Source organism: Pelophylax lessonae, assembly GCF_965119305.1.
Source record: "Pelophylax lessonae genome assembly, chromosome: 2".
Classification (NCBI taxonomy): domain Eukaryota; kingdom Metazoa; phylum Chordata; class Amphibia; order Anura; family Ranidae; genus Pelophylax; species Pelophylax lessonae.
In genome coordinates, this window is record NC_138769.1 from 257,986,657 (window position 1) to 258,014,211 (window position 27,555).

Below are 27,555 nucleotides of genomic sequence, written 5' to 3' on the forward strand. Positions count from 1 at the left end.
GTGTTTGCTTTTAACCGTACATTGTATACCCCTGTATGTTGTGGTCTTTAAGGTGTCCATCTAATAGTTTTTTGAAACTATCAATGCTCCCTGCTGATACGACTGCTTGTGGAAGAGAATTCCACATCCTTACCGCTCTTACAGTAAAGAACCCCTTACGCACCTGGAATATCTGATCAGGAATTGTTTTTTTTTTCTGTCCAAACAATATGGACCATGTTGCATAAGCTAAGATCCTCTGGATTAGTCAAGGGTTTGATCCCTGTATATACAGTATTTTCAAGTTTTTAAATTCATTTTTCATTCATTTTTAGCCTATGTAATATAGACTTGGAATTGGGAAGCAAGAGAGTATGGAAGAATTTAAAAACACATGGAGCAGGTGGAATAGGGAAAACAGAAAGAAAAAAAGGTGTTAAAGAGAAAAGAGGTAGAATGAAAGGTCTGCAGCAGAAAATAGGTGGCATTACAGGAAAGAATGAGAAAGGTAAAATGGAGACTGATATGTAGAAAGGTTGTGCTTAAAAAAAAAAAAACACAACGATGATTGAAAATCCCATTACAGCTAACCACACACATTATAATCCATGTGTATAATCACCTTTCGATCTACCAACTATGTAGGGCCAGGGCTGGCCTGCCTGACTGGATACATTAGCTAGGCCCACCTATTTTACATAGTCTTGGTAAATCTAAAGTTGATTGTACAAAGATTGTATGGTCTGACTAACGTGAAACTTAGTAGTTTTAGATTTTATGCGCTAAAGAAGGTAATAAAGCACACTTTTTTTTCTTTCTTTTAATGCTGTATACTTACATTGAGTACGTTCACACTGTGGAATTTCAGGTACCCACTGATCACCAATGTTGCATGTGATTGAACTGGATCCCCTCAGAACAAAGCCTTCATCACACTCAAATGATATAACAGAATTGAATGTATATGGGCCAGTGACCCCTGACAGTCTTCTTGAATTTTTAACATCTGGATTAGGGCAATTTACAGCTAAAGATTAGGAGAGAAAATAAAGATGAATTACTGGGGGTGGCATATAAAATTGGTGACATTCTGCTGCACTACATTACAATATTTTCCATTAAAAAAAAAAAAAAATTATCACTAATCACTATGTATGAAAAACAGAAAAGGCCAAGTCCAGGTTTTTGATCATGTTTAATGCTGTACCTAGATTTAGGGTATAACATGAAGCACATACACATATATAATGCCCCAAATAGCCCTCCACCTCCCTCCCAAACCCTAAAATTTTAACAGGGGCTCCCTGAGACCAGAAAATTATTTAGGTGTTCCTGTTACATAGTTACATAGTTAGCGAGGTTGAAAAAATGAAAAAAGACATCAGTCCATCCAGTTCAACCTATGATGTGTGTGTGTGTTTGCTTTTAACCGTACATTGTATACCCCTGTATGTTGTGGTCTTTAAGGTGTCCATCTAATAGTTTTTTGAAACTATCAATGCTCCCTGCTGATACGACTGCTTGTGGAAGAGAATTCCACATCCTTACCGCTCTTACAGTAAAGAACCCCTTACGCACTTTAAGGTTAAACCGCCTTTCCTCAAGTTTTAGTGAGTGGCCACGTGTTTTATTGTATCTCCTTACTCTGAATAGTTTGTTCCTTATGCTCGGGTCGCCAGTACAGTATTTGTCCTGTGTTGCAAAGATTAAACATGTCTGCACTGGAGAAAAAAATATTGGTAGTTCTAATTTTTTTTTTTTTTTTCTAATGTCATACGATATTAGTCCAACAGTTTAGGAAATGCAAAGTTTCAGTTAAAAATATACTAAAGGTTATTATAGGACACAGAAACACAATCATTTACCCAATTTTTGGTAAAACCTAAAAATTGCGTGTGCGCATAAAACAGCGATAAACTTCAGTATCTTATCATTTCTATTGGCAATGCTTTAAAAGCATGCATGAAATAATTAGTGTTAAGCACTAAAAACACCTGCGCGAAGGATGATCAATATATTATATATGATGGGATTTTAATTTAGAACGTGGGTGTTGTTCTTATGTGTGTGGAAATATTTCCAACAGGTGAGCGGCAACGTAAAGGTTTAAAAATCAACAATGTGGAAAATTATATAGTGATATATAAATGCGCTCAAAACAGGTAACACACCCCTAAGTTCTCCGGGCAAGCGGCAGCGCCATTCCGAGATCTGTTTTCAGTTTGGCATGAAAGAGTGTTTCTGCTGATCAGAGACAGGCGGGTCCTTATTGAAATGGGAATGAGAGCTTAGGGAGAAATCATCTGGATGGTTGATGGTGGCGATTTAAGAAAAACAGTGCCCTTGTCCAAACTGATGAATGGTTTGTCTATATACTGGTAACACCGCTGAAACTCACCCCCTGTAATTAAGGGGTCTGTTAATTTCTGTAAGCAGTTTGTGCACACTGGTTGTAAGCAGCTTGGTGAAGGTGTGGTGCATTCAGACCACATACAACAGCATCTCCTATAAAGAATCCTTTGGAATTGATATCCTCTGTGGTTTTCTGAGAGATAATTTTTCCTTTTACCAACAATTAATTGCTTTTTTCACTTTTATAACCAATTTGCACAATTATTGGTTTGCACAAATTAAGTGTGTGTTACCTGTTTTGAACGTGGTATTTATATATCACTATATAATTTTCCACAATGCTTTAAAAGCCCCTACAGGTTATCAGTTTAGAGTTAAAGTAGCACTATAGGCACTTTTTTTTTTTCATTTTAGATAGAGTAAGGGAGGGTTATAACCAATCAAAGTCTTTTGCTGCCATCTGTGGTCTCATTGCAGAGATTTTCCTCCACTTCCTATCCCAAAGCCAAACAAAGTGAGAGGAAATCCCTGAAAGTAAAGGGAATTTCTTGGGGACCCCCAGGGCCACTGGAACTAGTATCCCCATTGGAAGATTTCCCGTTGATTGCTTTTCTGGGGACAACACAAAGTTTGAGATTTTGTGTTATTTTCACTTTCAAATGAGAATGATAAACAGGACAAATATAGAGGGTGATTCTTCCTAATGGGGACACAGACAGCAATAAAAACTGGCAGGGGTTCAAATCCCTCCCCACTCTATCCAAAATGAAAAAAAAAAAAAAGTTGTGTCTTCAGTTATACAGTACTTTAACTGTGAAAAAAAGGTGCCTGGAATGATTGCTTTCGCTCAGCTGTGTGTGGCGATATGTAACATGTATAGCACAATCAACGTTTTCATGTGTATGTGCCCCCAAGGCATGCATTTACTTGTGTTTGTGTATGTGGGGGAAGGGGCTCAAAAATGTTTTTGGGGGAAATTTAGGTGCTTGGGTAAAACTTATTTTTTATACAAATTTTTTTTTTTTACTAAACTTTGAGGGTGTTTGGAAGTGATCCGACAATTGTGCAGTCGCTGGATCACTTCCATCTGACAGAAGATAGTCGGCTTGTTAGATATACACGCACTCTCAGTGGCCGCGGCTACTGGGAGTGTGTGTAAAACCCCTGAAACCACTGCTTTAGTATCTAGTAGCGGCGTTAATGTTGATAAATGCAAAGTTAGCACTTGGGAGCTAAAAACTTGAATGCGCCATACATTCTAGGGGGGAGGGGGGTACAACTGGGTGAGTCAATGTGCGAGAAAGATCTGGGTGTTCTAAAAGATCATAGACTTAATAGCATATGGGGGGCATGTGCAGATGCTGGTCAGAGCAACACATTTGACTAGAGCTCTTCATATAGCCTGCTGTTGCAGCCTGTTCCCATTTCGCAATGGGCAAAAAAAGGTGGACATATCCCCCAAACATAGGAACCACTTCGCTACCACCTACATCAGCTCCTTCGGGCATAAAAGCCTATTTCAAACTAACCACAGGTTCTGCTGCTCTTGATGGGGACAAGATGGTGTTGGATCCTTCAGTGTGCACTCAGCAGAGATACACTCTCTCAGATGAGCAGTGTTAATTTCGTCAACTAAATTAATACTATTTTAGTCTACTAAAATATGACTAAAACTAAAATGACATTTTAGTCAGACTATGACTAAAACTAAATGGAAAATTGACATCAAAATTAACACTACTCTGCTGGCCATTGCTAAATCTGCAATACAATTCCATCCAAAGCCTGTAATAATAGCACATTAAAGTTTAAACATGTACACTACTGCATAAGCATAAGTAAGGGGCATCTACTAAGCTGCTGAAAGAGAAAAAAAATAGAATTTTTGTAAGCTCTTATCGTAAAATTATTTTCTCTGAGTCCTCTGACAGTCGCCGCCCCTCGTATAGTCTTCACTTAATGGGTATTGGTCCTATCCGCAGAGCAGGCTAGGCATAAGATATAGTTATAAACATAAAAGGTTTTACATAGACACACCTATAGGGGGCTGTCCCACTGGTCCAATACCCCCCCTACTAGCAGCATCCCACTTCAGTTTGGTAGCAAGCAGTAGATAGTCCAAAAAACCCCACAAAAGAGGGGTGGGGGGGGGGGGCGACTGCCAGAGGACTCGGAGAAAAGAATTTTACGGTAAGATCTTACAAAAATTCTATTTTCTCTTATGTCCTCTGACAGTCGCCGCCCCTCTTATAGTCTTCACTTAATGGGATGTCCCAGAGCAGTGTAGACATGAGGGGTGGGCAGCACAACCATCACCAAGGCAACGCAGCACCCAGGTCAGAGAAAAGAATTTCATCCAAACCAGAAAAGGTAACCCTGGGTAACAAAAAAAGGCTCAACAGGAGCAAACAAACCCAGGAAGGCAAATAACCAAGGGACAACAACCCCCAAACAGAAGGAGACAGGGAAAGCCATGTCCCCCTAACGCACAGCCGCACATAGAACTTTACGGCCAAAGGCGGCATCTGCAGATGCCAAAACATCAAGTTTGTAAAATTTGGAAAAGGTGTGCACGGACGACCAAGTCGCCGCTCTGCACACCTGGGCCACCGACGCCTAATGGCGGAAAGCTCAGGATGCACTCACCGCTCTGGTAGAGTGCGCCTTGACAGGGAAGGGCAACACTTAATAGAATAGGCCTCTACAATCGTCTGTCTGATCCATTTTGAAATGGTCGCCGCAGACGCAGCCATACCCTTCCGAGGTACCTGAGGAAGGACAAAAAGAGAATCCGACTTTCTGAAGAATTCAGTAGGCGACAGGTATACCCTGATCGCCCGGACCACATCCAGAGAATGTAGGGCAAACTCCTTAGGATGCTTAGGATTCGCACACAGCGAAGGTAAAACGATGTCCTCATTGAGATGGAAATCGGATACCACCTTGGGAAGAAAAGATTGGTTAGGTCGTAAGAGCACTTTGTCCCTATGGACAACCAGATAAGGGGAGTGGCAAGACAAGGCCGCTAGCTCCGACACCCTGCGAGCAGATGTGATCGCCACCAAAAAGGCAACTTTTTGGGACAAAGCAGGCAGAGGAATCTCCCGAATGTTCTCAAACAGAGGACGTTGCAAGACGGATAGAACCAAGTTCAAGTACCAAGGAGGCAAAGGTGCACTCCTAGGGGGCGCCAAATGACACACCCCCTGAATAAAGGTGCGGATTAAAGAATTAGACGCCAAGGGGCGCTGGAAAAGAATGGCCAGTGCAGACAACTGACCCTTGATAGTGGTCAGCGCAAGATGCTGATCCACACCCAACTGCAAGAAGGCTAAAACCCTCGCCACCGAAGAGGAACGAGGATGGAAACCCTGTGATTCACACCAGACAAAATAAGCCTTCCAGGTACGGTAATAGATTTTTCTGGACGAAGCCTTCCTAGCCTTGAGCAGGGTAGTAATGACCCCCGGCGAGAGACCGCGATCTCTCAAGACCTGGCTTTCAACAGCCACGCCGTTAAAGCCAGTAACTGTAAAGCAGGATGGAAGATCGGCCCCTGAGACAGCAGATCTTCTCGTAACGGAAGCCGCCAAGGAGGCTCGATGAACAGTTGCATGATGTCCACGTACCAAGACCGGCTCGGCAAGTACGGGGCCACTAGAATCGCCAGCCGCGGTTCCGAGGCCAACCTGCGAAGGAACCTGGGCAACAACTGAAGCGGAGGAAAGGCATAAATCAGCCGATACGGATTCCAAGGCACCACCAACGCGTCCGAGGCGTCTGCCAGAGGATCGCGTGTTCTGGACACGAACCTTTCCACCTTGTTGTTTAGACGAGATCCACGTCCGGGGATCCCCATCGCGCACACAGCAGTCGAAACACCTCCGGGTGCAGGGACCATTCCCCCTGGTCCAGGGTCTGACCGCTCAGATAGTCGGCCTGCCAGTTCTCCACACCCGGAATATGAACCGCCGAAATCGTCGGGACCAGCGTCTTGGCCCAAGACAGAATCTTGGTCACCTCCCGGGCCGCCGGGCACTCCTGGTGCCCCCCTGGTGGTTGATTTAAGCCACCGCAGTTGCGTTGTCCGTCTGCACACGCACAGGGCGGCCCGAAGGTGATCCGTCCACCGGAGCAAGCACAGTCTGATCGCTCTCAGCTCCAAGACATTTATCGGCAGAGGGGATTCCTCCTCCGACCAAGTGCCCTGTGCAGACAGATTGCCCAGAACGCCGCCCCAGCCAGACAGGCTGGCATCCGTGGTGACCACCGTCCAGAACAACGGCCGGAAGGATTTCCCTTCCGTCAGAGTCGGGGACTGGAGCCACCACAGAAGGTCCTCTTTGACCAGGCGGCTCAAGCATATCCTCTTTTCTAAGGACTGAGGATGTCTGTCCCACCTGGCTAGGATCTCCGCTTGCAGAGATCGCGTGTGGAACTGCGCAAACGGTATTGCCTCAAAGGCCGATACCATCAGGCCCAGGGACCTCATACATGTCCTGAGCGACAAAGAATCGTTGTCCCTGAGAGACCCGACTTCGGTCTGTAAAGTCCGGAGTTTTTCCTCCGGCAGGAAAACTTTGGCTTGGGCAGATCATTCCCAGATAAGGGTGACTAAGAGGAGACAACGTCGACTTCTGAAAATTGATGTCCACCCAAACTCCTGCAGAGTCCGAATCGTGGTGGACAGATCGCGTAACAGAGTAGCACTGGAGCTCGACCTTAATAGGAGGTAGTCCAGATATCCAGGGATCGCAATCCCCTGAGCCGCAAGGGCCAGGAAAGGAGCCAACACTTTGGTAAACACCCTTGGAGCCGAAGCGAGACCGAACTGATAGTGCTCTCCCGCGATTGCAAATCGCAGATACCTCTGATGACCCTCGAAGATAGGGACATGCAGATACACATCCTTGAGGTCGATCGAGGCCAGGAATTTGCCCGGGCTCCGAGAGGCCACCACCGACCGGAGGGATTCCATACGGAATTTGCGAACCCGCACAAAGCGGTTCAGAAACTTTAAGTCCAGAATCAGACGCACCTTGCCCTCCTTTCTTGGCACCGTGAACAGATTCGAGTAAAACCCCCGAAACCTGTCCCGATGAGGCACCAGGACAATCACCCCCTGGGTGAGGAGATCCTGAACTGCCCGATGCAGATCTTGCAAGCGATCTGGGGTCAAATGAAGATTTGAGGGAAAGAATCTGTCTGCAGGACGCGATCGAAATTCGATCTTGTACCCCGACCGAATGAGTTCCTGAACCCACCTGTCCTGAATCCTGCTCAGTCAAGGTTCAGGAAAACAACGCAGACATCCCCCCACCCCTGAAGCGGGTGAGGGCGTCCCTTCAGGTAGAAGTGGACGGGGTTGCCGCACCAGAACGGGCGGTTTTAGACTTGCCCGCCCAAGGCTTCTTCTGGCCACCTGAGGCCTTGAAGGACTTACCCTTGTCCTGTGCTTTGAAGGCACGAAAGGACCCCTGGTTAGGTTTAAAGAACGGGCCCCGCTTACTGAGGAAAAACTTGCCCTTAGGTGCTTGGGACAGCAGAGTGCTCTTACCCCCCGTGACCCCTTTAACCAATTCATCCAAAGAGTCCCCGAAAAGGCGATTCCCTTCAAACGGGATGTAAGCCACCGTTTTCCTGGAAGTTTGGTTGGCCAACCAGCACTTTAGCCATACAATGCGACGGATTATCACAGAGACAGCAGATAAGCGCGAGATTAAGGGGGCCTCATCCAAGGCCGCGTCACACAGGTATAAAACCGCCTGGATAATCTGGTCCACCATCTCCAAAGTAGTAGGAGGGGCGGAATCAGCCACAAGAGTGCGTCTAAGCACCTTAGTCCACTCCACCACAGCCTGAGAGACCTTCACGGTGGCGAAAATAGGTTTCATCAAGGAACCTGCCACCATATAGGAGTGGTGAGCAAGAGATTCCACCCGCCTATCAGATGGGTCCCTAAACACCGGAGAATCCTCCGTGGGCATAAGAGTGGATTTGTTCAATCTGGACACCGTGTGGTCCACAGTCCAGTGGGAATTCGTTGGCAACGCAAAAGGATAACGGTACTGAAACCGCTTAGGCACCACAAAATTGCGTTTCAAATTACGCCATTGTTCGTTCACAGTTTCGTGAAACTCAGCGGGACAGGGGAATACCTGTGCCGCTTTCTGGGTTCTGCGGGTCCCAAAGGATGACCGCTTACCCGGCGGGTGGGGCTCATCCTCCAAGTGTAGTGTATCCTTAACTGCACTAATAAGCGCAGACATGGCAGCTCGTTCTTTGGCCGACCCAGAGGGGGAATCATCCCCCTCATTGTCCTCCTCCACCTCCCCTTCAGACTGAGAGGACTGAGACGCATCAGGGGGCACAAAGTCCATGGCAACCAAATCTAGCTCTGAATCAGGCAACTGAGAAGGCCTGGGCCGTTTTTTAGATGCCCGCTCAGACATCAACAGATCCACTTTAGACGCTAAAGTCGCCAAGTGCAGTAGAGAGGGAGCCCATCGCAGAGGATTCAGGAGTACCTGAGCCCTCCACCAGAGCTGAGGGGAATTTGCTGTCCTGGGACTCCATAACACACTTGTAAAAAAGTATGACGCTGGCCCTTTAAATAAGTGACAGCGGCGGAACCCACCGCAATGTACCACAATAAAGACTATGCAATAGCGCTATCAAACCTATTAAATACTGCCAGCAGATGGAAGTACCCCAAAAAAACAGTAACAAAGCCCCCCAGAGGTGTTACCACGCTCCCAGCACTTCGGATCGTCAGGAGAAAGGAAATGAGGTCACCCGCTAGAGGCCCAACAGCGATCAGCTATTTAAAAATGGCTGCCCATTGAAAGTAATGGGGAGGCTACGGGAAAATGGCCGCCGAACATGCAGGAAAAAATACCATTGCCACACACAAGATGGCGTCAGTTTGGTTTCGGCCGACTGACCACAAGTACCTTAAATCCCTGTCAGGAGTCTTGCGCCCCGGGGGATCGAGGTTTCGGGTCCTACCTCTTTGGAGGGAAGACCATACGTTTTCGCACACCCTGTGCTTTTTTGTGTTCTCACTTTGTGTGTGTGCACTTTTTTATGCACCGGGTGGAGTCTTTTGAGTGTGTTCCACACGCTACGGGCTTAAAAAAAAAAAAAAAAAAAAATTACAATTTACCTAAACCCATTCGATTTGTAGTTGACTAAAAACTAAAAGAACTATGACTAAAACTAAATTGAAATTTGCTGCCAAAATTAACACTGCAGATGAGCAACAACTTACTAACCCTGGAGACCGCACAGATGAATATTCTGATCCAAACCACACTCTCCGTCCAAAGACAAATACTGCCATGTTGGGGAGATCTGACTCTCACACACCATGCAACCTATCGGAGAACCAGAAACTCACTTCATACCCAGACTACCATAACACCATACCCTGCCTGAAGAGAACCACCAGTCAGTCATGCCTCTCTCAAGCGAGACTAGTGGAGGAACTACCTGTAGGATATGTACAGTGTATGAGTACTCCCTCAAGCGAGACTAGTGGAGGAACTACCTGTAGGATATGTACAGTGTATGAGTAATATATATATATAAAAGTCTGAGTTATTACCCGATAACTCCTTTTCCAGGAATCCTCCAGGATGGTCACATGAGAGATGGCTCCTCCTACAGGAAACACAAGCAGAGTTAAGTTTAAAAGGCCACCCCTAACGCTGCCCCTCAGTTGTAAAAAGATGAATTGGACAGCTTAGGCGAAAAGCCTGACATATCATAACCATAATTAAACCAACCAGTAGGGCGGGGGTCCACCGTCCTGGAGAATTCCTGGAAAGGGAGTTATCAGGTAATAACTCAGACTTTCCCAAGTCATCCTCCAGGACGGTCACATGAGACACCAGCGATGCATACCTAGGGTGGGACTACTGCTTGGAGAACTTTGCGACCAAAGGATAGATCCTAGGCAGAGACCAGATCGACCCTGTAGTGTTTAGCGAACGTCAAATTGCTGGACCATGTGGCTGCTCTGCAGATTTGATCGGCCGAGGCCCCAGCTTTTTCTGCCCAAGACGTGGCTATGGCTGGAGTGGAGTGTGCCTTGATGTCTGCCGGTAAATTTTGGTCCTGAGCAGTGTAGGCTGCACAAATGGCCAATCTAATCCATTTGGCTATGGAGGCGGCTTTACCCCTCTGAGCGCCTCCAAAAAGGATGAATAGGATGGATGACTTCCTGACCGATTTGGTGACCTCTAGGTAGTGTAGGATGCACCTTCTGACGTCCAAAGTGGCAAAAGCTTCTTACCCCCGGGAGCCCAAATTTTGGCAGAAAGATGGAAGAACCACTTCCTGTGAACGATGGAATGCCGAGGGTACTTTCGGGAGGAAGAGAAGGTCCGTCCTGAGTATTACTTTGTCCGGGAAGACTGTCAGGAAGGGCTCCTTAATGGAAAGGGCCTGTAGATCGCTCCCCCTTCTAGCGAAAGGGATTGCGACCAGGAACACTGTTTTCAAAGTAAGGTCCTTCAAGGTACAGTCTCTGTTAAAGGCTCGAATAGGGCTTTGGTGAGGGCCTGTAATACTAATGATAGATCCCAAGGGGCCATGCTAAGGTTTTTGCGGGGCTGAGATCTTTCAATAGATCTAAAGAGCCGCTTAACCAGTGGATCTTCGCCAACCGGCCTTTCTAAAAAAACTGATTGGGCGGCTGCCTAAACTTTGAGAGTACTTACCACCAGCCCCTTGTGTGCTCCGTCCAGTAAGAAATCCAAAACGGTGCTGACCCAGGTTCCTGTTGTTGAGTTCCGTTTTGGACCTGTATATTCTCCATACTTTGCTATAGATCTTCCTAGTTACGGGTTTTCCTGCTTTGAAGCAGGACGCCTGTGACCCTGGTGGAGAGCCCTTTGTTTAGAAGAAGGCTCTGTTCAGCATCCAGGCTGCTAAGTTTAGGGTCTGAATGTGTGGGTGATGTGCCTCCGCTTGCGCCAGGAGGTTGCTCTGAACTGGAAGAATCCAGGGGTCTTCCTCTGCTATTTTCCTCAGTGGGGTGAACCACGCCCGTTTTGGCCAAAAAGGAGCTTTTAGGATTACCCTTGCTCTTTCCAGTCGGATTTTGCTGATCGTTCTGGGAATCAGTTGAATATGTGAGGAGGCATAGGCAAGGTTGAACCTCCAAGGGAACCCCAAGGCCTCTATGCCCAGCACGTTCTTTTCCTTGTGTAGAGAGAAATAATTTGTCACTTTCTTGTTGCTTTTCAGTGGCGAAGAGGTCTATTTCCGGAGCTCCACACTTCTGCAACATCAAGTCGAAGATTTAATGGTTCAACTCCCATTCCGCCGGGTCCAGATGCCTCTGGCTCAGGAGATCTGCCAGTACATTCGTTGACCCTTTTATATGGATTCCCGAGAGGGATAGTAGATTAACTTCTGCTTTTGCGAGAGTGTCGTATGCTATTCTCATCAGGTGTTTTCAGCGCATACCACCCTGGTGGTTGATATAGGAGTCCGTCGTGATGTTGTCCGAAAGTATTTGGACATGTTTCCCTATTGTTTCTTTCTGAAACACTTTCAGGGCTTCCCTGATGGCCGCTAGTGCTCTCATGTTTGAGGAGACCTCCTCCCCAGAGTGGCACCAGGTGCCTTGCATTACCTGGTGCCCTATGTGCGCACCCCAGCTGAAGGCACTTGTGTCTGTCGCTATCCTGACCTGGATGGGGGGCAGCCAGAGTCTTCCCGGCGAGAGAGAGCCTTCTCTTAACCATCAAGCCAGAGATTTCTTTATGATTTGCGGGAATCGAGATTAGACTGTCCAGCGAAGACGTTTTCCCATTCCAGTGGCTCAGGAGATGACCCTGGAGTGGTCTCATGTGCAGCTGAGCCCACTATACTGCCGGAATGGCCGCTGACATGAGGCCTAAAACCACCATGGCGTCCCTTTTTGTGACTCTGGGTAGTGCTATTAGGCGTCTCCCTGAGTTTCAGCATTTTGCTCTCCGCTGTACTGCCTTCTGTGATTGAATTTTGTTGGACTTCTGAGTGTTGATCACCCACCTCAAGGAGGTGAGGAAGTCCTCTCATCTGGAGGTTTCTCAGGTTTCTGACCGTAAATCAGGAAGTCGTCTAGGTAGGGGATTATATTAACCCCTCTTACTCTGAGATCCTGGATTACCTCCGCCATAATCTTTGTGAAGATTCAGGGAGCCAAGAAGATTCCGAAGGGGAGGGCCTGAAATTGGAACAGACATATCTGTGTCCCTGAGCAGATGGCAAACCTTGATGTCTCGGGTGAATCAGCACATGAAGATACGCGTCTTGCAGATCCAGCGTCACTAGGAATGCACCTTCCGGAAGCAACGTTCTTACCGAGCAGATGGATTCCATTTTGAACTTCCTGTACCTCACCCGGCGGTTGAGATCTTTGAGGTTTACAATGAGGCGGTGTTTGCCCGATGGTTTCTGTCTGAGGAAGATTCAGGAGAAGAAACCTAACAAAGGGTGAGAAAAGGGAATCTCTTATCACCTTCTCTCGTAGGAGGTTCAGGATAGATGCTTCCCAAGCTTCCCAAGCTTCCCTTGCTGGGGGTGTTTCTGGAAAGGATGTCGTCCGGAAGCTGTGATGAGGACTTGCTGTAAATTCTATTTTGTAACCGTCCCTGATAACCTGTAGGATAAAGGGGTTTGGACAAAATGTTTCCCATTGAGGGAAATGCTTTCCCCCTACTGGCCAACTGGCATCACTGGGGTTTGCTGATGTTGCTGGTATTGGGAAAGAGGACGTTCGATTTGCCCTTGTCCCTATTGAATACCCACTTCCTTTGTGTGTTTGGCTTCTCGCCTTTAGCTTGGGCGTCTCCCCTTGGCCGACAAAAAAATTCTGGGTTTTGGCGCTTTGACCTCCTGCAGATCCTCCGTAATATAGATCGCCTTCAGGAGTTCCTCCGTTTCATCGGCCGGAAACAGATGTTTCGTTACCTTAGTTGGCAACACTCTGTCTGGATCCTCGGAATCCGAACTGTCCTAAAATAGGACCTCTCCTTCCTCTTCCTGGGACTCTGAATCTGATGAATCTACCAGAACCGCAGGAACCGACGGTGGCCTGGTTACTTTTGTGCGGGGTCCTCCTGCGGTAGAGGGGGAGGGTTGCTCTGAGGTCTTTATCTCCGAGATAGAAGATTGTAACGACTTCAATGTAGATATGACTTCCTTTTTAAACTCCATGAAGTCTTTGGCCAGGGGTTTGGATTCCTCATTGACAATCTTCTTGATGCATCTGTGGCTCAACACTTTATCCGAATCAGTCACCATTTTTGTTCTGCAGGTGCGACAATATTTCTTTTTAATCTTGACTGTTGGTTCGTGACCTCTGCAGACTTGGGCTATAAGTCGAGGGAGAGAAAGGGGGGAGGGCAATGCCTTGGCAAAAGAGCCCCCCCCCCTCCTTCCTGAAAAAGCAAAAAACACATCCTCCCTCCACTTACCATAGTCAGGCTGGGGCCAGATTCGACAGCCTCTGGTATAGGGGCCAGGTCCTCCGCCATTAAGTACTGCCTGGAGGGAAGGGAGATGCAGCAGCCGTCAGTGAAAGAGAAGCGCACAACACTGAAGAAGATGGGACATTTTATATTTTAAAATTCCCGCTAGAAATCAGCTGGGCCTGTTTGCTATTCAGCCGAATAGTGATGCCCCATTCCAAGATGGCCGCCGCCCTACCTCCGGTGGTGGTGCCATCTTGGCGACGTCACTTCCGCCGCGCCAGCGGCTGCTGAATTCCACGCTGGAGACTCACCCTGGAGCCCCGCATGTAGAAACCATGAGGAGGGAGGTGGCGTGCTGCTCAGCGCAGCCTCCGGCAGGCTGCAAGGATCCCTCCATGGCTAGCTTAGCCTCGGATCCCCTTAGGTGGCGGTAAGCAAAAACAGGACTAAGGATAACACTGTATCCCCGCAGCTAAGATAGGGGTAGCCAGCGCCATGCCCTAACAGAAAAATAAGGGGGATGGGGGCCCTCCCCGAGAACCCTCTCCCCTCCACGGAGTCCTCCTCTCTCATCCCCAAAACATGGTACCTGTAGCATGCTGGTCTCACCAGCTTACGCAGGTGAAGGAAGGAGGTGTCCCAGGAAGCTTGCCCAGAACAGGGGGAAAAAAAAAAAAATCACAAACAGGAGATGAATGAATACCATGCTTGTGTAAGCAGGACAGGAAACACAAGAAAATTGAGGGGCAGCTTTAGAGGCGGCCTTTTAAACTTAACTGTGCTTGTGTTTCCTGTAGGAGGTGGTGCCATCTCTCATGTGGTTCGTCCTGGAGGATGACTTGGGAATATATATTATACATTCCTGAATGTACACGCTTAGACCGGTAGCAGTCCATTTTCACATATATAAGTCCCGGTTCACATATATGCAAATGTTGGAGCCAGCGCGATTGCAGTGCAGGTTCCCGCATCGCATGTCACCTGCTGGCAGTTCACATGACATCTGCGAACTGCTGCGGGTGTCAATGCTAAGTTAATGACACCCCCAGATCAGTTCGCAGATCGCAGCGCAAACTTCCAAATGGTGCAGGAATCAAATTGCATGGTCCTGGTCCATTTTGGTGTGAATGCAATGCAAATTCAGCCTTACAATCTACATGGTTGAATTTGAATCGCACAGACACCGCATGCGATCTGCACAGCAGTGCAAATCCAATGCGATGTCCGACACCAGTGTGAATGCAGCCTAAAAAAAGGGAATTCATCAAGACTGATAGAAACGTCAGACTCTTAATATGCTAAATTTATATTCTATTCAAAAAGCCTGCTCTCATTCCCCGCTCCCCCCCCCCCCCTTTCCTGAACTTCCAGGCTGCATGACCGGATACATTTCTGGTATAGATTTTGGGCCTGGTATGAACTGGGGGGGGGGGACCCCACACCATTTTTTCCCTTTATTTTCTATAAATAGCTGGGTGTCAGCAATTGCAAACGCAAGTCATTTTAAAATGGGATTTGACTCGTGTTTTTTTCTTTAGAAATTTAATTTTTGCTCCAGCATGTTCTATATATGCTATAGATACTCTACTTTACAGGCAGACTAAGGGGACCCCTAGCCACTATATTTAAAGGAGTTGTTCATTTTTATTGTTGAACTTTAAGCATCATTAAAAATCCCTGCTCCTGAAAAAACTAAATTAAAAAAACGTTTTTTGCATTGATACATGTCCCCCAGGGCGGTACCCAGACCCCCCCCCCCCCCTATACCCAGTTTATGGCCAATTGCCTGCATATAAGCCTTCAAAATGGTCACTTGACTTGTTTGGCTCCTATAGACTTCAATGAAGTTTGCTGTTCAGGTTAGAACTTTTCCCGTTTAGGAATTCTGCTGCGAACCGAACAGGGGGGTGTTCAGCCCATCTCTAACTGCATTCTACTTCCTGATAGTTTACAGCTTTGTGCTCAATGGGCAGAGGACAATATAGGGGGTGAGCGCTTTGTGCTCACTGGACAAAAGGACAATATAGGGGCAAATGCTTTCTGCGCATAGGACAGAGGACAATACAGGGGGCGAGCGCTTTGTGCTCACTGGACAAAGGACAATACAGGGGGCGAGCGCTTTGTGCTCACTGGACAAAGGAAAATACAGGGGGCGAACACTTTGTGCTCACTGGACAAAGGAAAATACAGGGGGCGAACACTTTGTGCTCACTGGACAAAGGACAATACAGGGGGCGACCGCTTTGTGCTCACTGGACAAAGGATAATATGGGGGCAACTGCTATGTGCTCACTGGACAAAGGATAATATGGGGGCAACCGCTATGTGCTCACTGGACAAAGGACAATACAGGGGGTGAGCGCTTTGTACTCACTAAACAGAGGACAAAACAGGAGGTGAGCATTTTGTGCTCACTTGACAAAGGAAAACACAGGGGGCAAGCAGAGGGCATCAGTATGGGTGGTGTTAGTGAATGGTGTAAAATGCGAGGGGCAGCTATGGTCCTGATTTTTTCTTCCTGGAGGCCAGTCAAGTTACAGAACTTTAAGGATGGATTTACGCAACATATCTCTCTTATTTCCAGATATTATGTAATCTTCAATCTCAATGTATGTGTTAGGGTTTTACTTTCTTTGTAAATAAGCTTCTATAAGAACAGTTTTTTATTATAGCTATTCATAATATCACAATATTATCAGAACTTTAACAGAATTACCAACTATAGGAACAGACAAGATGGTACATATTTTGATTTTCAGTAGGAAGAGCCCCCCCCCCCCTTATTTTTTTTCAGGCAGTGATGACAGCAGTCAAGCGAGTAAACCTTGAGATCTGTAAGGAGGCTTCTTACAAAAGATCTGTGAAAACCCAGAAGATGTGTTGTGACTCAAAAGTCTGGTAGTGACTTAGGAGTCTGATCCTCAAACCAAAGAAGTTTTGAACCCCCAAAACTGGATTGGAAAACTAAACCGAAAACTGCAGTGGACCAGGAAACCTGAACAGTGAACTGTAAGAAAAACTTGAGCCTTAAATGTAGCAAGTAAATCATTACCCTTAGTAAGCATTTTGACTATATAACTAATAATTGCAAGAATGAATAAAGATAACGTCCGTTCTGATAGAGTTAGGAAATGGGTGTTAAAATGTTTGGTGAAATTACCGAAAAATGTAGGCAGACAGACCTTAAAGTGTCAAACCCAGAATATGAAAAACTTTCATTATATGCAATATAACAGAGTGTTTGTAAAAGCATTTGTTTTGTGGAGAGGGGGAAGCTCCTGCCTTCAGCTGTCCCTCCCATCTTCCCTGTGTCCTCACTGCATGCTGAGATTGTGTAGACCAGCAGGTGTACTCTATGAAGCATGCTCAACTTAAGTTCCCTTCTAAGCTTTTCATGTGCTCTTTTTTTCTTATACAGTATATGCAGCCCACATAGGTATAGTCACACATGAAGGCATATGACACTCCCCTCCCTCTTCCATGTCCCATTTCTAAACACTAGGAGGGTGGGCTATAGTATGCTAAATTGATTACATTCATTATGAAACACACAAAAAAGCCTATTTTTAATATAAATCTGTATTAAATATATCAAATGTAATTGCTAATACCTTTAAAGAAAAAAAAGAAAAAAGTATTGGATGGAGATGACATCTGAACAAAATGAAAGCTAGTGTCAGTCATCTTTAACTTGATCTACACCATATTAACATACAAAAAAAAAATCCACATTTGATGTTCAATAGATTTATTGGGAGCTGTAAAAACTGAAAATTTATATCAAATACTTACCGTAATTTTCCTTTCCTGATGGACTCCATGGCAGCATACGTATCGGGTTTGGCCCCGCCTCCAAACCTACCCATAGGACATCACTCCCATAAATCTTTGCACCTGTTCAGCACACGTGTTCTGTAACTATCCTCCTCAGAATCCAGGAGGGAACTCCTGCTGCCATGGAGTCCATCAGGAAAGGAAAATTACGGTAAGTATTTGATATAAATTTTCCGTTTTCCTGACAGACTCCATGGCATCATACGTATTGGGAAATAACTCGCCGTACACAAAAGGGTGGGCAGGTGCTGAACAAAAAGTTTAATTTTACTTTGTCAAACAGACAGGACTTGAAAACCAAAGTTAACAGAAGAAAGAGATGCCGGCTCAACACAATAGTAAGACAAATCACTTCAGGCGAGATGTGTCTGGACACTGCCCAGGACGTAGAGACACTCCGAGTTGAATGAGCCGTAATCTCCACTGGAGGGGTCAAGCCCTTAGCCCTATAAGCCCATTGGATAGTTTGGATGATCCAAGAAGAGATGGACCTTGAAGAAGCCCGAAGACCCTTGTTCTTTCCACCGAAAATGACAAACAAATGATCTGACTGTCGAAAGGAGACCGTAGCTTCCAGATACTTCTTGAGGCAATTTCCAACATCCAGCGGATGGGTAGAAGAACCTTCTTCTTGCCTAAAAGTAGGCAGAACTATTTCCGTGTTTTCCTGAAAAACTGAAGTAACCTTCGGTCTAGCCTCCAGCAAAGAGATTAAGACAACCCCCTTCTGGAAAAAAGGTTAGAAAGGGCTCCTGTGCCCCTAAAGCTCCGTGATAGAAAGTCCAGAACGAAGGGGAGATCCCAATTAGGAAACCTTGGCTTCTTCTGGGGCCTGGGTCTCATTGCGCCTTTGAAGAATTGTCGGACTAGCGTATGGGTAGCCCAAGAAATGCCGGTAAAGGCTGAAATAGCCGACACCTGAACTCACTGATAGAGGAAGATCTAGACCAGACTGTAGAAAGCTTAGCACATGCTGAATCCTGAATGAGGGTTGGACCTAGTGGCCAGATGCGAGGAAAATCTTGACCAAATTCTCTCACTTTATTAGTTGAACTCCGTCTGGCACTCAAAAATGTAGAGATGGCCTCTTCAGGGCACCCTAAGGCTTGTAGCCTTCCCCTCTCAACAGCCAAACCTTCAGATGCACCCGGGCTGGACAAGGATGCAATATGGTGCCTTGAGATAATAGATCTTGCCTGAGAGGCAGCGGAATTGGTTCCTGAACGCTGAGGAGTGTTAGAAGAGGGAACCAGGGCCTGTTGGGCAAGAATGGAATCACAGCCACTATTTCCGCTGCTTCCGAACTGAGTCTCCGGAGAAACTGAAGGATTATGGGAACTGGGGGAAAGGCATATGCCCTGTTGAACCTCCAACAATCCGTGAGGGCGTCTATCCCTAGAGCTTGAGGATCCCTGAACCTCGCATATTTTTCCAACTTGCGGTTGCGAGGAGAGGCAAACAGGTCTACCTCTGGGGAGAACCCCAGGCTCAGGATCCACTCGAAGACCTCTTCGTGGAGAGACCACTCGTTGTTGTCCAACTGCACCTGCGATAGAAAGTCAGCTTGGACATTTTGGACTCCCGGAACATATACTGCTGACAGGTCGGACAAGTTCTTTTGAGCCCAGACCATAATTGGTTCCACCTCTCGCAGCAAGGACCAAATGCGTGTCCCTCCTTGCTTCCTTATGTATGCGACTGCTGAGGTGTTGTCCAGTCTTAGCATCACTGAAAGACCTTTTGTCAAGTGAGGGAACACTTTCAAAGCTTGAAGGGCCGCCCATAGCTCCAGAATGTTGGACACTATCCCCTGGGAGGGGAATTTCCATTTGCCCTGAGCCACTTCCAAGAGGCAATGAGCCCCCCAACCTGTGCTGCTGGCATCTGATGTTACCACAACCCATGAGGTTTGTACAAGAGAATGGCAGCATAGAAGATGCTCCCGCTGCAGCCACCATGGAAGACTTGCTCTCATGGCCGGGGTCAGGAAGATGGTCTGATCCAGATGCCAGGTGTCCCATTGACAAAGAAAGCCTTTTTGGAATGACCTCATTCTCCAAAGGACCCACTTTACCATGGGCGCTACAGACACCATGGTCCCGATAATTCTCAGGCACTGACGTGCTTGGAGGTGAGGTGATGAGAGGGCACGGAGAATTCTGTCCCTGACCACCGTGATTTTCTCCTCCGGAAGGGAGACTGTCGCTGTCAGTGTATTGAACAAGGCACCGAGGTAGACGAGGGAGTGGGTGGGAATAAGATGACTTTTATCCAGATTTAGCAGCCACCCAAACATCTGAAGGGTGGACACCACTTGGTCCCGGTGCATCAACAGCTGAGATTTGTCTTGGGACAGGAGGAGCAGATCGTCCAAATAATGGTGCAAGCGAATGCCCTTTGTTCTTAATAGAGCTACTACAGCCAGCAAAACTTTCGAGAAGGTTCGTGGAGAAGTGGAGAGCCGGAAGGGGAGGCAAGTAAACTGAAGGTGTAATTGATTGACGGAAAACCGGAGGTATTTCTGGAAATCTTCTGCAACAGGGACATGGAAATAGGCGTCCTTTAAATCTATAGACACCATCCAGTCTGCAGGTTGAACCGCCTTTTGGATTCAAAGAAGAGTTTCCATCTTGAACCTTTTTTTTCTGATAAATTGATTTAGAAAGGTCAGATCTATGACCGGCCTCCATGTTCCATTTTTCTTGCGGACCAAGAAAAGAGGGGAGTAGATTCCCTGGCCGCACTCTGGTTCTGGTACGGAGACGACAGCCCTTTGAGAAATCAGTGACTCTGTAGGAAAATAGTGCCTGGAGCTTCTCTCCTAAGGGTGGCAGGGAGGTAGGAAGAAACCTTGGTCTTGGGGTTTCTCTGAAAGTCCACTTGTGCCCGTACGTGACTGTCCTGACAGTCTAGAAGTCTTGGATTGAGGCCGCCCAGACATGCCGGAAGTGTAGCAACCGAGCCCCCACCCGACATGCCTGAGCGGGCCCAATCTCAAAAAGACTTGGTCGTATCACGTTCACCGGAGGGGACACTCTTAGAAGTTTTCCGCGAGGAGGTTTGTCTTGCTCTCCAGTTGCGACCAAATTCTCTGCCAGGCCTATAGGTGCGTGCTTCCCTGGCACGGTCAGGGACATACCTTCTGGGTTGTCCTTTCCTTGGATTGAGAGGGTGCCGATCCTGAGGAAGGAAGCCAGACTTGCCGCCTGTAGCCCTGGTTATTGCCTCATCCAGCTTATTCCCAAAGAGGGAAGAACCCCCAAAAAGGAATACGACACCAGACTTGCATAACCCTGGCCAACAGACGTATAAGGTCAATAGACTCCCCCAGAAAAGACGAAGACATCTTAAGTTCCTGAATTGGGAAACTTCTGGCAGCCTCCTCAGAAAAGCTTCGGAAGGACTCATCCACTGAGTCAGACCACAACTCCATTGCTTTGGATAATGAGGCCAAGGCCAGTGCCGGCTTGCAGGCCATCCCCGCAGTCAGGTAGATTCGTTTGAGATCAGAATCCATCCTCCTATCCAAAGGATCTTTAAAGGAGGCTGTGTCCTCTAGTGGGAGGGTCACGTTTGACCAGCCTCATGACTGCGGCGTCCACCAAGGGTGGAGATTCTAAATGTTTTACATCTTCCTTGAAAGGATATAACCGGGACATTTTGGAAAGCATGGAATTTTTCCTTTCCACTTTATTCCACTCTTCAGTAATGATATCCCCTAATTCACCCAGAAAAGGGAAGTTGAGTCGCTCTTTGCAGAGCTGCTTAAAGAATCTCTTCTGTTTTGGAGGAGAAACAGCCGATTCTTCCCAATTCAGGGTCTCTCTTACCGCTCTGACTAAGGAGGGGACGAGAGCATACTCAAACCCCAAGCAGGGATCTTCAACCTCTGAATCACTTTCTGACAGAAAAGTTGACAGGTGACTAGGTTGAGAGGTTTCAGGATCTTCCCTAGGCTGTCTTCCAAGGGGAGGGCTTGGAGGAGTCACTTCTGGGTTCAGCGCCCGACCTACTCCCAAGTCTGCCAGGGAATCCTTGACGACCCTCTTGACTAGGGGCTCCAGTCGCTGGTCTGGATTGTCCCTCTCTCCCGCAGCTTGAGAGCATTTGTCGCACATTGACTTGCTTTCAGGGACACGTGCACCACAACCCCAACAGCCCACTCTGGGAGCGTCGCGAGGGGCCCACTGAGGCAGATGATTTCCCATGATGATGGGAGCCTGAGTGTGACCTCCGAGTAGATCTCGAGGAGGAGTGCCGGTGGTGAGGACTTGAACGATGTTCACTCTTGCGTGAGGAATGCCGTTTCGACATAGGAGGGCTGTAAGACAAAGGAACAAAAGCAAGACAAACAGAAAGCCAGGACATAAATAATGCCCTAATCCCCCCCCCCCCCCTCTACACACCCCAACCCCCAGGCCCCGAATACCTATTAAGGGCGGGCTGACCACCGGAGGGCGAGGAGGCTTCCATCCGGCACTGACTTGCAGGGATGAGCCGGACAATGGGATCAGAGAGGAAGAAAGAGGAGAGGGGGAACAACTCCCACAAACCTGGGGCTGGTACTCCCCAGGAAGACCATATGGGCAAATGCAGAGCAGCAGCGGATGCAGCAGGTAGACACACCGAGAATCCAACAGCAAAATACCGACTTCCAGAAGCAGAGTGTGAAATCTACACACTCTGCTGACATCTGAAGGCTTTAAATATGGCGCCCGCTGATGTCATCAGCATGCGCCGCATCGTCACTGAGCATGTGCGAGAACCAAGCCTCATTCCGAGGCGCCCGCACATGCTCAGTAGCTCGCAAACCAGAGGCCGGTCAGGAAGTACACTCTGACCGGCCCGGAGCCCTAGCCACCAGGGAATATCAGGAAATAAAGGTAAGAACATACAAAACCGGCTGAAATAAAAACTTAAGCTGCCATGGAGTTACACAAATATAACAGGCAAGGGGTACTCACGACTACCAACGAACCGCTAGCCTCCAGGGATGGATGAGCATACAGCACACACCGGACTTCATAATTCTTTAAGGGGACAGGCCACCCACAGCAGCTGGGCTTTTTGGCCAAGGTGCACGTCAGAAGAATCTTCACCCCTGCTCCATACCCCGCAACAGCTGGGGCTTATTGAAGAACTCAATACCCGAATGGTAGAGACATCCATCCCCTGGGATCCATCTTCAGGTAGGATACAGGTAATCCATTAGGAGGACAAAAAAGGAACACGTGTGCTGAACAGGTGCAAAGATTTATGTGAGTGATGTCCTATGGGTAGGTTTGGAGGCGGGGCCAAACCCGATACGTATGCTGCCATGGAGTCTGTCAGGAAACGTTTTTTTTTATATTTATAATCTATATTTGAGTTGCTCTTTTGAAACTTTTTTTTTAGGCATGTGACTGGCACAGCACCAATCAGGACTGGCCAGACACAGATTCCCTACTGTACATACAGTGGGCAAAATATTTCTTTTGTTTCCCCTACAGATTTTGTAAGTTTTCCCACTTACAAAGAAATTAAGGGTCTATAATTTTTATATGTGTATTTGAAATGGAGACAGAATATCAACCAAAAATCCAGAAAAACACACAATACAAACTTTATAAATGGAGTTATCCCCCTACCAACCAACAATAATTCTGGCTCCCACACTGGCTACAGTATGTGCTCACGTGGTACACAGATTAGTCCTGTCAATTTAAGAAGGTGCTCCCAACTACAACTTGTTATATGTATAAAAGACACCAGTCCACAGAATCTTTCTATTCAAACCTCACCATCATGGGCAAGACCAAAGAGCTGTCAAAGGACATCAGGGACAAGATTGTAGACCTGCACAAGGCTGGAATGGGCTACAAGACCATCGGCAAGAATCTTGGGGAGAAGGATACAGCTGTTGGAGCGGTTATTTGCAAATGGAAGAGATAAAAAATAACCATCAATCACCCTCAGTGTGGAGCTTCATGCAGTAATCCCGCTCATGGGGTAAAGATGAGATGATCATGAGAAAAAGTGAGGGATCAGCACAGAACTACATGGGAGGAGCTTGTGAGTGATCTCAAGGCAGTTGGGACGACAGTCACCAAACAAACGAGTGGTAACGCTGCCATAGATACGCCGCCATAGATACGCCGCCATAGATTAAAATCCTGCATTGCCCCTAAGGTCCCCCTCCTCAAGAAGGCACATGTACAGGCTTGTCTGAAGTTTGCCAATAAACATCTAAATGATTCAGAGAAGTACTGGGAGAAAGTGCTGTGGTCAGATAAGACCAAAATTGATTGATTTGGTATTAACTCGACTCGCAGAGTTTGGAGGAAGAAAAACGCTGACTAGGACCCTGAAAACACCACCCCTACAGGCAAGCACGGATGTAGAAACATTATGCTTTGGCTGTTTCTCTGCTAAAGGTACAGGCCCACTTTGCCGCATTAAGGGGCAGAGTATTGTAAAATCTTGGATGAGAACCTTCTTCCCTTAGCCAGAACACTGAAGATGGGTCGTGGATGGGTCTTCCAGCATGAAAGTAACCCAAAACATACCACCAAGGCAAAAAAGGAGTGGCTCAAGAAGCAGCACATTAGGATCATGGAGAGGCCTAGCCAGACTCCAGACCTTAATCCTATAGAAAATGTATGGAGGGAGCTGAAACTTCGAGTTGCCAAGTGACAGCCAAGAAACCGTAACCAAATCCAGTAACCAACTACCAACGTCCTACCTCTGTGCTTGCCAACAAAGGATTCTCAACCAAGTACCAAGTCATGTTTTGCTTGGGGATCAGATACTTATTTTGCTCACTGAACTGCAACTCAATTTATAACAGTTGAATCATGTGGTTTTTCTGGATTTTTGATTGATATTCTGTCAATATCATTTAAAATACATCTATGATAAACATTATAGAGCCTTCATTTCTTTGTATATGGGCAAACTTACAAACTCTTCAGGGGATCAAATAATTATTTTCCCCACTGTAAGCAGAGTAAAAGAGCTTTCCCTGCAGATGCCAAAGAAGAGGGAAAGATCATGTGACCACACAACAGCACTCCAGCAGTAAGACTACATTCACACCTGAGCGCAGCGTTTTACCGCGGTTTTTACCGCGATTTACAGGCGTTTTTTGTGCAGGGGTTTTTTGATTGAATAGAAACCAATGGAAAACGCCTGTAATCTGCCCAAAAAGAAGCTCATGTACTTTTTTGAGCGTTGGGCATTTTGTAAACAGCGTCAAAACGCTCAGATGTGAACAGGGGCCATTGAAATGAATAGGATTTGTCTTGTTGGGCGTTTTGAGAGCTGATCCTAGAGCAGAAAAACTCCCCAAAACGCCTAGATGTGAACGGAGCCTCAGGTATTTAGAGAATTAAAAAAAAAACAAAAAAAAAAAAAAAACACAAAAACAAAATACAGTGGCGTGACATTTATGATGTATGTGAATGAATTATGGCAATTATGTAACTATGTAACTATGTAATTAACGATTCTTTGTTTAGCATCACTTTAATGAAGAAATTTTTAGAGAAAAAGGTTTTGGATTTGGATTACTTGAAATGGCTGAAATTTGATTAATCTATGGACAGGCAGATTGTACTGAAACCGATCCATCAATTAACATTGGTACAACAAGCCTGTCTGGGATTTTTTGTGTGATTACTGCAGTCAGCAACAGCGGCAGTAATTACTGTAGCAGCAGTAATAATTGTATTCCGACAGTGGGGAAACTTCCAGCTGTCAGAATACCATAGCGCAGTGATGGTGAACCTTGGCACCCCCAGATGTTTTGGAACTTCATTTACCATGATGCTCCACTACAATGCAGAGTGCATGATCATGGGAAATGTAGTTCCAAAACATCTGGGGTTCCAAGGTTCGCCATCACTGCCATAGAGCAACAGTTGGTTTCCCTATCAATACTGAATGTGAGAAGAGAAATTTAAGGAGGGAATATGATCACCTTGCGTATATATATCTATATATCAATGGTCCATATAGTGAATTGATGTAAAATTGTTTACTATACGCTCACTGACAAATTCAAGTTCTAATGACAATTGGGTACGGATTGCACCTGGAGGGAATAAGGATTAGCCTCTGCATGTGGAAGGGCTTCTTTAGAAGTAAGAGGTTCCAAAATGTGGAAAAGACTCAATCAGGAGCTAGTTCAAGCCAGCCCAGTTGATAGTGTTAAAGAAAAACAAATGGACATATTTATAACTGCAAAGAAAGCCCTTAATGTATACAGGTGCATCTCATAAAATTAGAAGATTATCAAAAAAAATAATTTCAGTAATTCAATTCAAAAAGTGAAACTCCTATATTTTATATACAGTGCCTTGCAAAAGTATTCACCCCCTTCACTTTTCACCTATTTTGTTACATTACAGCCTTAAGTTTGTTCATCTTAATGTTTTGTTAATCTGAATTTTATGTGATGGATCCAAGTTGGTGAAGTGAAATGAGAAAATGTATACATAAAGCTATTTTTTAGAAATAGAAAACAGAAAATTGGCATGTGCGTATATATTCACCCCCTTTGTTATGAAGCCCATAAAAAGCTCTGGTGCAACCAATTACCTTCAGATGTCACATATTAGTGAAATGATGTCCACCTTTGTGCAATCTAAGTGTCATATGATCTGTCATTACATATACACACCTTTCTTGAAAGGCCCCAGAGGCTACAACACCTAAGCAAGAGGCAACACTAACCAAACACTACCATGAAGACCAATGAGCTCTCCAAACAAGTAAGGGACACGAGAAGCACAAGTCAGAGTTAGGTTATAAAAAAAATATCCAAATCTTTGATGATCCCCAGGAACACCATCAAATCTATTATAACCAAATGGAAAGAACCTGCCTAGAGACGGCCGCCCACCAAAACTCACGGATGGGGCAAGAAGGGCATTAATCAGAGAGGCAGCACAGAGACCCAAGGTAACCCTGGAGGAGCTGCAGAGTGCCACAGCAGAGACTGGAGTATCTGTACATAGAACGACAATAAGCCGTACGCTCCATAGAGTTGGGCTTTATGGCAGAGTAGCTAGAAGAAAGTCATTACTTTTCAGCAAAAAGGCTGTTGCAAAAAGGCAAGTGGGAAACTCCCACAATGTATGGAGAAATATGCTCTGCTCGGATGAGACTAAGATTGAACTTTTCAGCCATCAAAGAAAATGCTATATCTGTCGCAAACCCAACACATCACATCACCCAAAGAACACCATCCCCACAGTGAAACATGGTGGTGGCAGCATCATGCTGTGGGATGTTTTTCAGCAGCTGGGACTAGGAAACTGGTCAGAGTTTAGGGAAAGCTAGATGGGGCTAAAAACAGGGATATTCTTGAGCAAAACCTGTACCACTCTGTGTGTGATTTGAAGCTAGGACGGAGGTTCACCTTCCAGCAGGACAATGACCCCAAACACACTGCTAAAGCAACACTTTAATGGTTTAAGGGGAAAACATTTAAATGTGTTGGAATGCCCTAGTCAAAGCCCAGACCTCAATCCAATAGAAAATCTGTGGTCAGACTTCGATTGCTGTTCACAAGCGCAAACCATCCAACTTGAAGGAGCTGGAGCAGTTTTGCAAGGATGAATGGGCAAAAAACCCAGTGGTAAGATGTGGCAAACTCAGAGACTTATCCAAAGCGACTTGGAGCTGTGATTGCCATAAAAGGTGGCTCTACGAAGTATTGACTTTAGGGGGTTGAATAGCTATGCACATTGACTTTTTCTGTTATTTTGTACCATTTGTGGTTTGCTTCACAATAAAAAAAAACATATTCAAAGTTGTGGGCATGTTCTGTAAATTAAATGATGCAAATCCTCAAACCATCCATGTTAATTCCAGGTTGTGAGGCAACAAAACTGGAAAAATCCCAAGAAGGGTGAATAAATATGCAAGGCACTGCAGATGC

General features: G+C 46.2%; 1 protein-coding gene across 1 annotated transcript in view; it reads right to left on the reverse strand.

Annotated features, from left to right (window-relative positions):
• Positions 1-27,555, reverse strand: part of LOC309548052 (C4b-binding protein-like) — a gene marked incomplete at its 3' end in the record, with an annotated part of 202,650 nt that overhangs the window by 6,732 nt on the left and 168,363 nt on the right. The window contains exon 7 of the mRNA XM_082248021.1: positions 827-1,006. Within this exon, the coding sequence (XP_082104147.1) occupies positions 827-1,006 (180 nt within the window). The remainder of the gene's footprint in view (positions 1-826; positions 1,007-27,555) is intronic.